General features: G+C 42.5%; 1 protein-coding gene across 1 annotated transcript; it reads right to left on the bottom strand.

The window, feature by feature from the left end:
* Positions 1 to 2,332: 2,332 nt before the first annotated feature.
* On the bottom strand, positions 2,333 to 2,966 carry LOC122220740 (ferritin light chain-like). The gene has a single exon (XM_042940407.1). It carries the CDS (start codon positions 2,885 to 2,887, stop codon positions 2,333 to 2,335), a length of 555 nt encoding a protein of 184 aa, XP_042796341.1. The 5' UTR covers positions 2,888 to 2,966.
* Between the last annotated feature and the right edge of the window lie 11,484 nt (positions 2,967 to 14,450).

Below are 14,450 nucleotides of genomic sequence, written 5' to 3' on the forward strand. Positions count from 1 at the left end.
CCTGGGTGTGGGTCATATTTTCCTGGTTCTTTGTATACATAGTAATTTTTATTAGATGCCAGACATTGTGAATTTTACATTGTTAGACACTGGGCTTTGTTATATTCTTAAAGAGTTTGAACTTCATCCTGACATGCAACTAAGTTATTTGAGTTTGATTCTTTCGGTGCTTTCTTTTAAGTTTTTTAAGGCAGATCTAGAGGAGCCTTTAGGACTTCTGCTTTCAACCATCACGGAGTAACAATGATTGCATTTACCATCCTACCTGATGCAAGAACAATGAATCAGATTAAATGTATGAAACAATGGTCATCAGGCAATGAAGGACAGTAATCCCTAAAAGATAGGAAACAAATGAAACAATTCCCATGATTTCCCCAGCTTTCTGCCTTGAAAGTTTCCAGGGCACAGAAAAGAAGAGTAGAACTCAGGTGGATCTTTTTGGACTCCTTGAATTGAGGACGTGGAGCTAAGAGCCCAGGGAGACCAAGCGATTAAAGTTCATAGTGCAAAGTGCCAGAAAAGAGAGAGCTGTGCAGAGAGAACTCCAGAGATTTGTAGAAAATCACCTTCAAATATTCAAGAGTATTTATCAGCACAAGCATGTGAAATTATGACCCGAGGCTCGAGAAAGAACTATGTGAAATATCACAGAGAATAATACCTGATGCTTGCATAGGGCTAACAGCGGTGTTCCCACCAGCCAGTCTAGAAAACCTCATCATTCACGCAGCATTTGCAGAATCCTCAGAAGAGTATAGCCTCAACAATGGGGAATGATTATTACCCTTGAACTAAATGCTATTCTAGTTTATTCTATAACCTCTTAAATGCAAGCCCCAAAAGGATCAAATGATTTCCAAGTAACTTAAGTGCATTTCAGAACAATGTTGAAGAATATTTACAAAAATTCAAAAATATCCATCACTCAACAAGGTAAAGTTCACAATGTCTGCCATCCAGTCAAGATTACTAGGTAAACAAAGAAAGCAAGAAAATATGCACCATTTTGCAGAGACAACAATTAATTGAAGCCAATCCAGACCTGGTATACACGTTGGAATTAGCAGACAGTATTAAAATGATATTTTGTGTATTGCTGGAAGCCGAGCTATCCCAGCCTGATGTCAAGGACAGATGCTGTGAATGGACTGGGACTGCAAGGTGGCCCACTGACAATGAAGCTTCTTGTCCTCCTGCTTTTATGTAATTTGGCCTTAATAAAAGTACCTGGGGAATTGTCTGTTGGGGAACTGTCCTCGACAGGCCCCCTGGGAAACAAACCATTAGAAAAGAAAATAGGTTCCGCAAGGAAATTGTGCGGCCCTATATTTGACCCTTGCCATCCCCTATGGAGACTCCTCTATTTGAAGGAAGGATAGCCTCATACATTTGCAAGCCCAGGAGGGACACATGCATTTGAAAGCCCCACTCTGGCAACTAAGGAGTGTATCTATGGGCACAAGTTACTCCAACCCCTAGGCCCACTTGGCCCCCAGGAGGCATTCCAGATGATGGTTGAACCTAGTCGGTTAAAGTACAGAATGGTTCATTAGTTCCTAGGTGCATCGTCTCTCTGAGAATGTACAAGGCGTGGGTTCCTAAGGCCCTCTTGGCCCCCTCCTGGCACCTCGGACCAAGGCGAACACTTTTGTTCCTCAAACCACAAATGGTTCGGGGAAACAACTAAGAGGTCATGTCCCTGTAACTGTTCCATTTGAGGTGTTGAGAGATAGATGACCTTTCATGAAAACAGCAAAGCAAACGCTCTATAGATTATAGATAAATGTAGATACATAATGAAAATAATGTAAGAAATTAATCAATAAGCAAAGGGCAGGAGGGAACATTATGAGAAAATAACCATGTTATTCCTTAAAGGGTGATTCCACATAGGAACATTTTTAAAATTAGGTAATGCTAGAAAACATAGATGACGTATGCTACAAGGAAATTGCTAGCAAATATAATGGCACGTTTACCACAATAAAGCAGCCAGTTCAACACTGCTGTTGTCTGTGTCCATTTTTATTTTTGTTTTTTATTTTAGTTTTGTTTTATTTTCACTCTTTTGCCGATGCTGTTCATCCTTCGGGAACCCCTAGACCTGCTGGAGCTGGACTCCGGCAGCGTATGTTCAAAAAGTCAAGTAGAGACATGGAAGATATTTTTAAATTTTTTTTTCACCAGCTGCTGCAAAAAGCTTTGTTGTTTCCATTTGGTCCACAGCCACAGCTTAGGAGAGGGCTCCAGGATGGTTAAAAAGCTGCCCAGTGTTGTAGGGAGAGGCTCAGGCATAAGCCTGGAGCCAGAGGGATGCCAAAGGGGCCCCTCAAAGGCTGCTGGGCTCCAGAGACTCCTCGTTGTGGCTGAGGGTGAGCCTTTCGAAGAGATACTCACCCAGCCCAGCCTGGGAGCCAGCCAGCCTGCGGAGGTTAGTCAGAAGGTTGCGCATATTCTCAATGAGTTGCACCTCCTCATCTAGGAAGTGGTTCTCCAGGAAGTCACAGAGATGCATGTCTGCATGGGCAGAACCCAAGGCATGCAGATTCAAAAGGGCCTGGTTCAGGTTCTTCTCCAGAAATAGGGCAGCTTCCAGGGCATCCTGAGTTTTACCCCACTCATCTTGGGATGGCTTCTGCATATCCTGGAAGAGAGCGTGGCCACCACACTGGTTTTGCATCTTCAAGAGATGCTCAGCACCCTTGCGCTTCTCCTCAGCCAACTTGTAGAAGAAGTGGCTCACACCCTCCAGAGCCACATCCTCATGGTTGAAATAGAAGCCCAGAGAGAGGAAGGTGTAGGAGGCCCGCAGGTGCATGTTGACCAGGCAATTGGTGGCGGTCTCCAACTTAGTGGAATAATTCTGATTAATCTGGCAGCTCATTGTTGATCTGTAATAATGAGCTAAGCTCAAAATAGGGTGTTAGCTGATCTCAGAGGCAGAGGGTGGCTGAGAAGATGGCTCTGAAAGTTGGGACTAGAAAACATGTTGGAGGGTGGTCAGAGGCTGGTAGAAGAGGTGTCCCTGGATCTGTTCCATCCAAATACTGTTGAAGCAAGAGGCAGATCCTTGGGACTGCCAGGTGTACTGACAGAAGATATTTTTAAAAGTCCAAATGTAGAGATTAAAGCTACAGTGTCTGAGGTAAAATATATGCCGGATGAGGTTAATAGCAGATTAGACATTGCAAATTAGTGAGATTGAAGAAAATATTCAAAACGAAATACAGAGAGAAAAAAGAAATATAAAGTTGAACAGTACATCAGTGATCTGTGGGACAACTTAAAGCAGCTTTATATACAGATTATATTAATATGTAATAATTAATATACACATATTTATATAATATGAATATATTATATATTTGCATTATATATTAATTATGTAATGATTAATATATAATAATTTGAGCCTCCACAGAATGAGAAGGGGAAAACATTTTGAGAAATATTTAGAAAAGTAAGAGCTGAACCTTTTTCAAAATTTGACGAAAACTGTAAACTGAGGTCTAAGGAACTTAAAAATCCCCAAGCACTAGAAACATGAAGAAAACTACTTCAAGGCACATCATAATCAAATTGCTGAAACTCAGTGATAAAGAGAATATCTTAGAAGCAGGAAAGGAAAAAAATACACATTATATAGAGAGGAAGAATTAAAATGAGAACAGATTTTTCATTGGCAGTAATACAGTGCAACATCACTTTAAAGTACTGGAAAACAAAGACAAAAACCTGTCAGCCTAGATTTCTATACTTAGCAAAAATATCTTTCACAAAACAAAACAAAATAAAATGTTTTCAGACAGAAAAGCTGAAAGAATTCATCACTGGAAGAACTGCACTACAGAGGCCCATTATTCTAGAGCTAAGTTAGTCCCACTACAAAAGCAGGCACTTTATCTAACAGGAGGCCTCTGTTCTGGCTGGTGGAAACACAAACCACCCCTAGCCCTGCATGAACTTTGAACGTTTGATTATCTTACTGTTTTTAGAGTGGTTTATTCCCAGGCCTTAGGGAGTTTCCTCTTGTATATGCTCAGATCAGTACTCAGCCAAAGACTCAAAGGGACTCCTGGGTAGCTCTCTGGAGTTCACCTCCCTTTACTCTGGTACTCTACACCTCAGATTCCCCCAAACTCTGATCTCTGTCTTTCACCTCAGCAAGATCATCAGGCTCTGTTTAGTTTCCTTCTTCTTGCCCTACAGCCTAGAAATTGCCTCCAGACAATGAGCTATAGTGCTGATAAATCTTTCCTTCTTTCTTTACCTTCTCTCAGGGATTACAATCTTGCACAACCTGTTGTCCAATGTCTAGACACTGTTGTTTCAAATAGGTTATCTGGTTTTCTAGTAGTTTATGATAGAAGGGAAATTCCTATAACATTTAATCCTTCATAGACTGTAGCAAAATTTTTTCAGGTTAATTTTAACTCTCCCAATTGTCACTGTGCTCATCACCTTTGGGATCCAATCCTTGCCAAGTAAAATGCAACTCCAGTCTATATTATGTGGGAAATTTGAGAGAAAAGATGTTTACTCTTCCTGGAGTAGGACCTGAATGAATGAGGGGTGGGAGGAAAGCAGAGAGAGAAGTCAGGATGTTACCCAGGTTTCTGACTTGGGTGTTGAAGAGATGGTGGTGCCATTAAAACAACATGAGTAGAATTTGGGCAGGTTGACTTTGAAGAAGTTAATAGACAATACCTCAATCTTGGGAGAGAAATACGGGCTGGGCTGGAAAACCACATTTCACTGTTATTGTACAGGTAACAGTTCAAGCTTGGGGATAAGTGCAATTGGGAAAAGAGATTATACAAAGGAAAAGATAAGCAGGCCAAGGGCAGAATCCTGAGTAATGGCAACATCTGGAAAGATAAGATAAAAAGAAAGGCTTACAAGAAAGAGACTGACAAAGAGTTTTAGGAGAATTGGAAGAAAATCTGGAAGAGAGAGAAAAAGAATGATCAACTCTGTGAATGAAACAAAGATAGTACTGAAAATTGACCATTTGCTTTGGCAGTTATGAGTTTAGTGATCTTTGCAAGAGAAGTGTCAGTAGATGATGCCAGGCTGGAGTGGGTTTAGGAGTGAAAACATAGCCACCTGGGTGGCTGAGTCAGTTAAGCATCTGACTCTTGATTTTGGCTCAGGTCATGATCTCACAGTTCCTGAGATCAAGCCCTGTGTTGCGTTCCTCACTGACAACATGGGGCCTACTTGGGATTCTCTCTCTCCCTCTCTCTCTGCCCCACCCCTGCTCGCTCTCTCTCTCTCTCTCTCCCTCTCAAAATAAGTAAATAAACTTTTTTTTTAAAGAAGAAGTGAAAAGTTAGAGAAAGTGAAGATAATGAATGTAGCCTCTGAAAATTGGAAGAGAAGGGAAGGAGAAAGATGTAATCACAGCTGCGAGAGATCAAGGATCTCAGGATAAATATATTTTTTTCATCTTTCTTTTTAATTAAAGAAAATTGGAGTTGTTCATAGCATAAGGGAGAAGGAATTGGAAAGAGAGAAGATTCATGATGAAGGAAGTCCCAGAGGAGACCAAAAGAGGAAGAAATCAAGCCCTCAAGGAGCCTGTGATGACTGCTTTCCTTACGGTGGAACAACATTTCGTAAGGAAAGTAATCATGGATATTCTCTTGTCCCTCCCCTTCCTACAACTCCTTGCCTACTCTCCAAAAAAATATGTATTATTTATACACTCTGTAAGTTTGGATTGTCACACATCAGGTTTCCTTAAGGCAGAATGGCTTCTATATCAAAGTGCAGAACCCAGCGCTCCCATTGTGTCCCTTTGAGGTCATTGCCTAGGGCATGGGATAAAAATCCAATTATCTGTTATGAGTCAAAAAGTGTTTTGAGACCTGCTCAAATATAATGTATTCTGCCAAGGAAAGTCTCAAGAGCTCAGTCATTTAGTGATTCTTCATTGGGCATTGGACATTGCCATTCAGAAGGGAAGTCTCTGCCCTTGAGAAGTCCACTACCCAGTTATGGAGGGGACAGACACGGGCTAGACACTAAAATGTTGACACTAACCATGTGCACTAACCATGTGCACAATACGGTTGCTCTGGATAGAAGGGGATCTCCAAAAGTGTGGGTGAGTTAGGAAAGGCTTCTCAGAGAGGCAGGGCTTGAGCTGGTCCTGGAAAGGGCTTTACAGACTGGGACTTCATGTGAACAAATGCATAGAGTTTGCATTATGTTATGTGTTAAATGTGGTGCATGTAAAAGGCAGTCATGCATCCTGTCTGACCATGGCTGAGGGTTCAGAAGTGGAAAGGAGTAATACAGGAACTGTGGTTGGGCCATTTCTCAAGATGACAGCAGAAGGCAAGGCCGACAACAGTTACTAAAAGCACCTATACTCCTGACACCAATAAGTAAAAACAACGTATTGGGTAAGTGTTGTCCAGCACCTATTGGAAAGAAACCACTAAGTGATGTTTTTATAGGTATCTCAATTTGCCCATGGAGGCAAGAACTGGGCTTTAAGGAAAGTGAAATCCTTTAAAAATGGACATTTTAGAGCCTATTACTTTTTGTGTCAGATGGCTGCTGGGATGAAAAAATTGGGGGGCGGGAATTATGGAAATGCTCTATGTCTTGATTGTGGTGTTTACATGGGGGCAAACATTTGTCAAAACCCATTGATTACACTATATGTTAACTAACTAGAATTTAAATAAAAATTTGGAAAAAAAAAACATTGAATCTCACACTTAAGTGGGTGTGTTTTATTGTGTGCAAAGTATGCCGCAAAAAAGTTTATTTTTAAAAAACAATTTACACAATAAAAAATACCAGAGTGAATCTATAAATTAATGAATACATACATATAATACATACATCCCTGCCCCTGGGCTTCCTTCCTTCCAGCTAAGCAATACCATTTTGGAAATAGTGTAGGACTTTTAGGGAGCAGGCAAGAAAAGAAAAAGATTCTGAGTTACTAAAGTGACTGGAAACAAAATTTTCCAATTAACTATTCTGATTATTAACCAGAAGTGTGGATTTACATAATTAATGATCCCAGAGGTTTTTATGACTTTCATTTTTCTTTTGCCCTTAAACATGTTCTTCAGTAAGCCAATCATGGGAATGCACTGTGGGTGGCGAGTGGCATAAATTACTGGGTGTAATTACCTCCCTAGACATCGTATTAGGGCACAGATACACTTAAGCTGGCATTTTAGACTCTCTCTTTTCCAGCCTATAAGTACATGGGTTTGCCATGTTATTTAAGAATATCCAATTCTGCTATAAAAGAAAGAAAAACAGCTAAGATAGATAAAATGCACAAAAATCGTTCAGCATAGGTGGAAAGTAAATGAGTAGCTTATGAGAGATAAAACTCCTAGGACCTATCAAGTGCAGATGAGTGAGCAAATAGACTATGAAACAGCTAGAATTCATATGACGTGCTAGGTATTAGGTAGTAAGTGAACTGATAGCCTGTAAGATATGCTGTATGTTTAAAAGGACAGAACAACAAGAGTGCTACTTATAGACAAAAAGGGATGACAAGACCTGTCATAGAGTATGGCTCATGCTACATCTAGGCTGATAATTACAAAATCATCCATCTTCCGGTGATCTCAGTTTTATTCTTTATGACCCCATGTACACTCCGCCACTCTGCCCCAGAAATGCAAATAAAACCCACAGCAAACTAGTCGAAGGGGTATGTGGTAGTTCCAGGCATTCTCTTTCTGCTGACCTCCCTAACTTGTCCAACCTCAACATGATCCACCTAACTACAACATAAGCAGAGAAAGGTAGTTTTCCTTCCATGCTGCTCGCCCCCTAACAAAAGGGTTTTAACTCACCCCATCCATGTCCCCCTGCTTCTCATCCTGTGTATGTTTTTAAGTTTTATTTATTTTTTTGATGTTTATTTATTTATTTTGAAAAAGAGAGAGGGTGTGCACAAGTAGGGAAGGCAGAGAGAGAGGGAGAGAGAGAATCCCAAGTAAGTTTCATACTGCCAACACAGAGCCTGATACAGGGCTCAAACTCACGAACTATAAGATCATGACCCGAGGTGAAATCAAGAGTCAGATGCTTAACCGACCTCAACCACTCAGGCGCCCTATGGGGGGGGTGAGGGGTGGAAAGAGCACGAGTGGGGGGCGGGAGGGGTGGGAAGAGCACGAGTGGGGGAGGGGGAGAGAGAGAGAGAGAGAGAGAGAGGATCCCAAGCAGGCTCCGCGCTGTCAGCACAGAGCCCGATTTCAGGGCTACAACTCACGAACTGTGAGATCATGACCCGAGCTGAAATCAAGAGTCAGATGCTTAACCAGCTGAGCTACACAGGTGTCCCCCTATCCTGTGTTTTAAATAGATTCAATAAATCTTTTGATCTGAGTAGCTTAACTTGTTCCATGAGCCTTTCTGTTCCACGACCTGTGAGAAATCTTTCCTGGGAGTGAACTTGAAGGCTGCCATTCCTTGCAAACCACCTTATTCAGGGGACAGTGAAAGCAGTCCTAAGTCCATTTGATATTTTAAAACATATTTAAGGTGCAAATAAAATTTTATTCCTGAGTTTCCAAACCAAATCAGTGTTTATCCATCAAGTCATTTCATCACATGCCCTGCCAGGTAACATGAGTGCTTATGAGGTTACAGAGAGAGGGTGGATGAACCAAAACTTTTTGTACAAGGACAGGTAAGGGGGAAGACAGATTTGGAGAAAGAGGCACATCTCTCCATGATTCCCATTCATTCACTGAGTTAATAAACACTTAATGAAAGCCCACCAATGAAAGCCTATCACCTTACTGTGGTAGGGTTAGAGTGATAAATATGACAGTGTCCCACTCTCTGGGAGCACGCTTTCTCCAGAAGCCCCAGATGCAGGGGATCTGAATAAGTAAGCCTAATACAAAAGAGGGAAAGAGAGCTGCTCAGGGGAGAGAGAGAAAGAGAGAGAGAGAGAGAGAGAGAGAGAGAGAGTATGAAAAAGAAACCAGACTACACAGAGGATGTGTCATTTTAGAGTTATTGAAGGACGAATAGGAGTTTGCGCGGTGGACAGATGACCACACTTTGGCCGTCCAGTAGAAGAGATTAGCGTGAACAAAGACTCAGGCATGTGAAAGAATGTGAGGGTGAAACATGGAGGAGCTGGGTGTGAATGGAACACAGAATATAGAAAGAGAGAGACACGTGATGACACGGCGAGGTGGGCCAAATGGAGTCCTAGGATGAAAAACCCAAAGTCTTTGTCCTAAGCCATGCTTCCAGTTTCTCTAAATAAATAATAATATTTTAAAATTGGCAGTCACCTTTCATTCCTCTCCCCTCCCCCTCTCCTTCCAGCCATACCACCTGCAAGTCCTCCTGTTGGCTCTACCTTCAAAAACATCCAGTGTAGCCACTTCTCACCACCTGCATGATCCACCCTGGTCCAAGTACCTGCCATCTCTCTGTTGGATTGCTGCAATAAGCCTCTGAACAGGTCTCCCTACTTCCATCTTTATCCAGCCCTCCCCAGTCCTCTACTCAACACAGCAGCCAGGGGGATCTTTTAAAAACTGAAGTTTAGGGGCACCTGGGTGGCTCAATCGGTTCAGTGTCCGACTTTGGCTCACGTCAGGATCTCACAGTTTGTGGGTTCGAGCCCAGCTTTGGCCCTGTGCTGAGAGCTCAGAGTCTGGAGCCTGCTTCGGATTCTGTGTCTCCCTCTCTCTCTGCCCCTCCCCCGCTCATGCTCTGTCTGTCTCTCTTTCAAAAATAAACATTAAAAAAAAAACCCTGAAGTTAAATCAAAACTCTCCTTGGCTGAAAATCCTTCAAAGCTCTCCTCACTCAGAGTAAAATCCAAAGTTTTCCTAATGTCCACAAAGTCCAACATTATCTACCCCCTATCTCCTACTTCACCCTCGTTCTGTTCAACCACACCGGCCTGCCCCTTCATACCCCAAGACCTCCTTCACTGTTGTCCCCTCTGCCTAGGGACCTCTTCCTTCAGGTTTTCCACTTGGCTTGTTCCCTCGCTTGGCCACCACCTGCTCAGTCACCTTTGTGCGGAAGCCTTTCCTGACTGACCCAGGATAGCACCTTCCCTTCCCTCATTCCTGACCCCATCTCTTGTTTTCTTTTTCCTGTAGCCCTTATCACCATCTGACATATTATATTCTCATTTATTATTGCTTATCTCCCCACTGGAGTGTCGGCTCCACGTGTACAGGATTTTGGAGAGTTTTGTTCCCTGCCGAATCCCCAGCTCCCAACACAGTGGATGGCACCCAGTGCAGTCTCTGTAAATATTTGGGGAAGGAATGATGGAACGAAGAACAGTGGAAGGATTTTAAGCAGAGGAGTGACTGTATTTATGTCTTAGAAAGATCCATTTCAAGGAGGCTAGGACTGAAGCAGGGAGACGGGCCAGAGGTATTTAACATCTTGCCACAGAGGACTGGATTCTAGAGACAGTGATAAAAAGAATAGCGATCAAAAGAGTGCTTATGGACGAAGAACAAGCAATAAAGAATAAATTCCATCTGACCCAGCAAATAGTAAGAATTCACTATAGGCAAAGGATCACGGGAGGGAGGATGAGGGCAGAGATGAGACAGACTGTGTGCCAAGAGGGTGATAGTAAGTCAAGGGCACAAGAGAAGATGGTGCACGTGCTGGGAGAGCAGAAGAGGAACACATTTGGTTTCCATCAGTGAAAGAAATTAAAGATGTCATGGAGGAGGGACTATTTAAGCTGGGTCTGGAAAAATGGTTAGAATTTCAAAGGCAAAGACTGGAAAGGGCAGTGAAATGATAGAATTTGAGTTTCTCCATTTCTAACCACCCCTTACCTTTTGATGGATTTGCTAACGATTTGAGAAATAGTACTTTCTCTACCCCCTAAGATAAAATTTTAAACAAGAGGCTAAGGGACACAGAAAAGCAGAAAAGAAGAGTCAGAATAATTCACTACCCGGATAATTTAGTCCAGAACCAGTGAACCACGCCATTAAGATCTTAAGAAAATATGGACAAAATCACTTCCCTGTTCAGAGGCATCACAAAGGGAAGAACAACAACAAATCACCCAAGCGAATAACTCTGCTGACTCCTGGACTCGGACCTGAGAGAACAATTTTCTGCCAGCGTGATATTGTTTTACAGGCAAGTTAAGATCCTTTGTAAGCAGGATTCCTATGTAAGGGCTGACAGTCATGCTGGCTTGTAGAGCTTGCCTATGTGTTTAATAAAACTGTCAGATTAAGCCAGGCCTCGCTGCAGTATATTATTAATACAAATTCTTAACTGTCAATTAGTTAACTGGCTAGCAAAAAGAAGCTGGTTTATACGATTGTTGTTAATGAATATAATGCTTTGTTCTCCAGCAAAACATCCGTGGTGGATATGTAATTAGAAGAAGGGCCCCCTTCTCCCCTCCCCATGGGAGAACATGTACAGCTGAATAAAGGAGCTGATTATACCTGTGAGGGGTCAAAGTCTGTGGGTCTGTGGCTTATGGTATTATGACAGATTACAAAACCACTCCATTATGCTAGTCAATCTGTTTCCAAGCACCTAGCAGGGAGCTGGCTGGGCACTAGTTGCTCTGAAACAAGATTCTCATTGGTTTTCTTCCCAAGGTCTTATGACAGGTCAGCTGTTGTTGACGCCACCCGACTGCTCACGTGTCAGAGGCTTTCCATCCGACTTCTGCCTCTGTCACTGCCTGGCTCTCCTCTGAGAGTCAGCCTGTGCCTCAGGCCACAACCGGCTCCCGAGAAGAGCTTAAGTGGATTTGAAACCCATGGGCAGCCCCATTATTTGTGCTAATGAAATAGAAAAGGAAGCAGAACACTTAAACCCCAGTGTGGCCCTTGTTTCTGACTCTCCCTCTCTCCTATCCTCGGCCCATTGCCCCTCATTTTCTCTTCCACTATTTCCCTTGTTCTTCATCCCATCCTTTCTCCCATTGGCGTATGCCTTCTTAGAAGACGTGTTTAGAGAGGAGAGCAACTAGAGACCTGTCTCCTCTAAAAGCCTTTGTTTTGAAGTTCGTTGTCACATGTATCTACAAAACTATTTCAAACTCAAGAGGGTGAAAGATAATTTGATACTTGCCTGACACTCCAGAGTGGTTTTAAAGGAAAATCAATTTTACTCCCTCAGCAGAATAATAATTACTCTGGGGGCATTTGCATAGCTCATTTGGTGAAGCATCCACCTCTTGATTTCAGCTCAGGTCATGATCACACGGTTCACGAGTTTGAGCCCCACATTGGGCTCTGCGCTGACAGTGCAGAACCTGCTTGGGATTCTCTCCTCCCTCTCTCTCTGACCCTCCCCCACACACTACCTCTCTCTCACAAAATAAATAAACTTTAAAAAAAAAAGGTTAATAATTATTCTTAAAAGTTTTCCTCCCTTATGCTTGCACTTTTCCAGTAGTGCCCTGCCATTGGCTACACGTTATGTGGGGGAAGAAAGGGGGTCTTTATTCCCACCAACTCCAGCCTTCCTGCCTGTTTCTGCACCCGTCCAAACAGCCCAGAGTTTGCAAAGGGAAACTCACTGGGGGATGTGATGTGTCAAATCGTAATATTTACAAGACTTAATGAGCAGGAATAAAATCACAATTTTCCAAGTAGGAATATCTGAAAGAAAAAAATTATGAAAATCACATAGACAGGGGCTGGGAGGAATGGAACTGCTTCTCTGAGATGGAGGAAGAGTTTGGCTTCCCTGGGAAGCCAGCATTCACTGCTGCCCATTCACTGGGGAAGTCACACCCCTTGGAAGATATAGCTGCTTTTCATCAATGAATACTTTTTGGGTGACTGTTAAGGGCTGAAAACAGCTATGCGAAGGCAAGAGATGAGAGGAATCTGGACAGACCTAGGGGATAAATGGTATCACCCAGAAAGCCTCTGCAGTTATCAAAAGGGAAGCAGAAGCTGAGTCCCATTAAGGGTCTCATGTCAGTTACATCTGCAATTTATTGTTTAGTGTTACTTTTACCCCATGTCTTCTAGGTATCCTTAGAGCTCCTACCACATTCTTTAATGATTCTATCAGTACAATGCTGTTGGTCTGCACCCTTTTTGTAAAAAGACTGCCTGGGTCTATATGGTTTTTACCTGGCATGCATAAGATGTTCTTTGACATGAGCAGAGAAGGGAAATTGGGAAGAGATCCATTATAGGTGAAAAATGGAAGAACTGAATCCTGCAATATTTGAAACAACGGCCTGTAGTGTAGTGCAAGGAACATGGGTTCTGACATTAGAAAAACCTGGATTTGGACAGTGTGGAGCCTGCTTGGCATTGTCTCTCTCCCTCTCTCTCACTGCCCTTACCTCGCTCATGCATTCACTCTCTCTCTCAAAATAAATAAATAAACATTAAAAAAAAAACCTGGATTTGATTTATGGCTTTCACTTACTAGTTATGTGACCCTGAACAAGTTACTGAATTTTCCTGGGTCTCAGTGACATCATAGGTAAAAATGAGTGTAACATAATTGGAACTACCTGGGGAGAAAAACTGTAAAAAATGCCCAGAGCAAGGTCTAGCATATAATAGGAGCTTAGTAATGGGTAGGTTTTAAAAAATTATTATTGGTTTTGAAATGTTGGACACTTTGGTGGAATCCAAACTGTCCTAGGCTTCAAAGGGTGAAGGATTCAGGAACCATTTCAGTACCTTATATCATAGAACAACACTGCTGAGACAGCTTCGTGTGCTAAGAAAACCCTGTGGTCTAGGCAATTTACAAACAATAAAGCCCCTTCTGTCTTCCCCCCGTTATACTACAAGATCTTTCAGGAAAGGGCTGGAGGTTCCTCATCTCTGTGTCCCCAGAACCTACCATTAATAGGTGCATCATACCTCCCAGTACTGCTTGGGCATTTTCTCAGTGAGGAATTTAAACTGCTATGTGACAGGAAACATTACAAGGGACTGTCAGAGTACAGCCCTGGTTTAGGAAAAGTTCCAGTTAGAAGCAATTGCCTTAGGCTGATGAGTCTATATGTCTTACTTCTGACACTGATGTTCTTGGATAGCCCATTGCTATTGGAACAATAATCCACAATCCTCCAGCTTGTTTTATTCATTAATTCATATATTCAACAAATATTCATTAAGCATCTACACCATGCCAGGTGCTATGTGAGCTGCTGGGGATACTTAGGGTGAGCAAGACAAGCAGATTCCTCTGGAGCTGACCTCCTTAGGGGAGGGGAATAGGCACAGACAACAAACAGTAAAAAATTAAGTCAATAATGTCAGATCATGGTAGGTGCGATGAGGGAAACACATAGGATGATGGGCTGGAGACAGACGGGATAGAGGCAGTGCCTCCTATAGGTTAAGCGTTCAGAAAGGCTTCCCTTGGGATGAGGAACCAGTCCTAAGAAGGGAGAGCATTCCAGGTCAAGGGAACAGGTGAGGGCGGGGGCAGGGCCTCCAAGCAGA

The sequence above is a fragment of the Panthera leo genome, chromosome B2 (assembly GCF_018350215.1).
Source record: "Panthera leo isolate Ple1 chromosome B2, P.leo_Ple1_pat1.1, whole genome shotgun sequence".
In the NCBI taxonomy this organism is placed as follows: Eukaryota; Metazoa; Chordata; class Mammalia; order Carnivora; family Felidae; genus Panthera; species Panthera leo.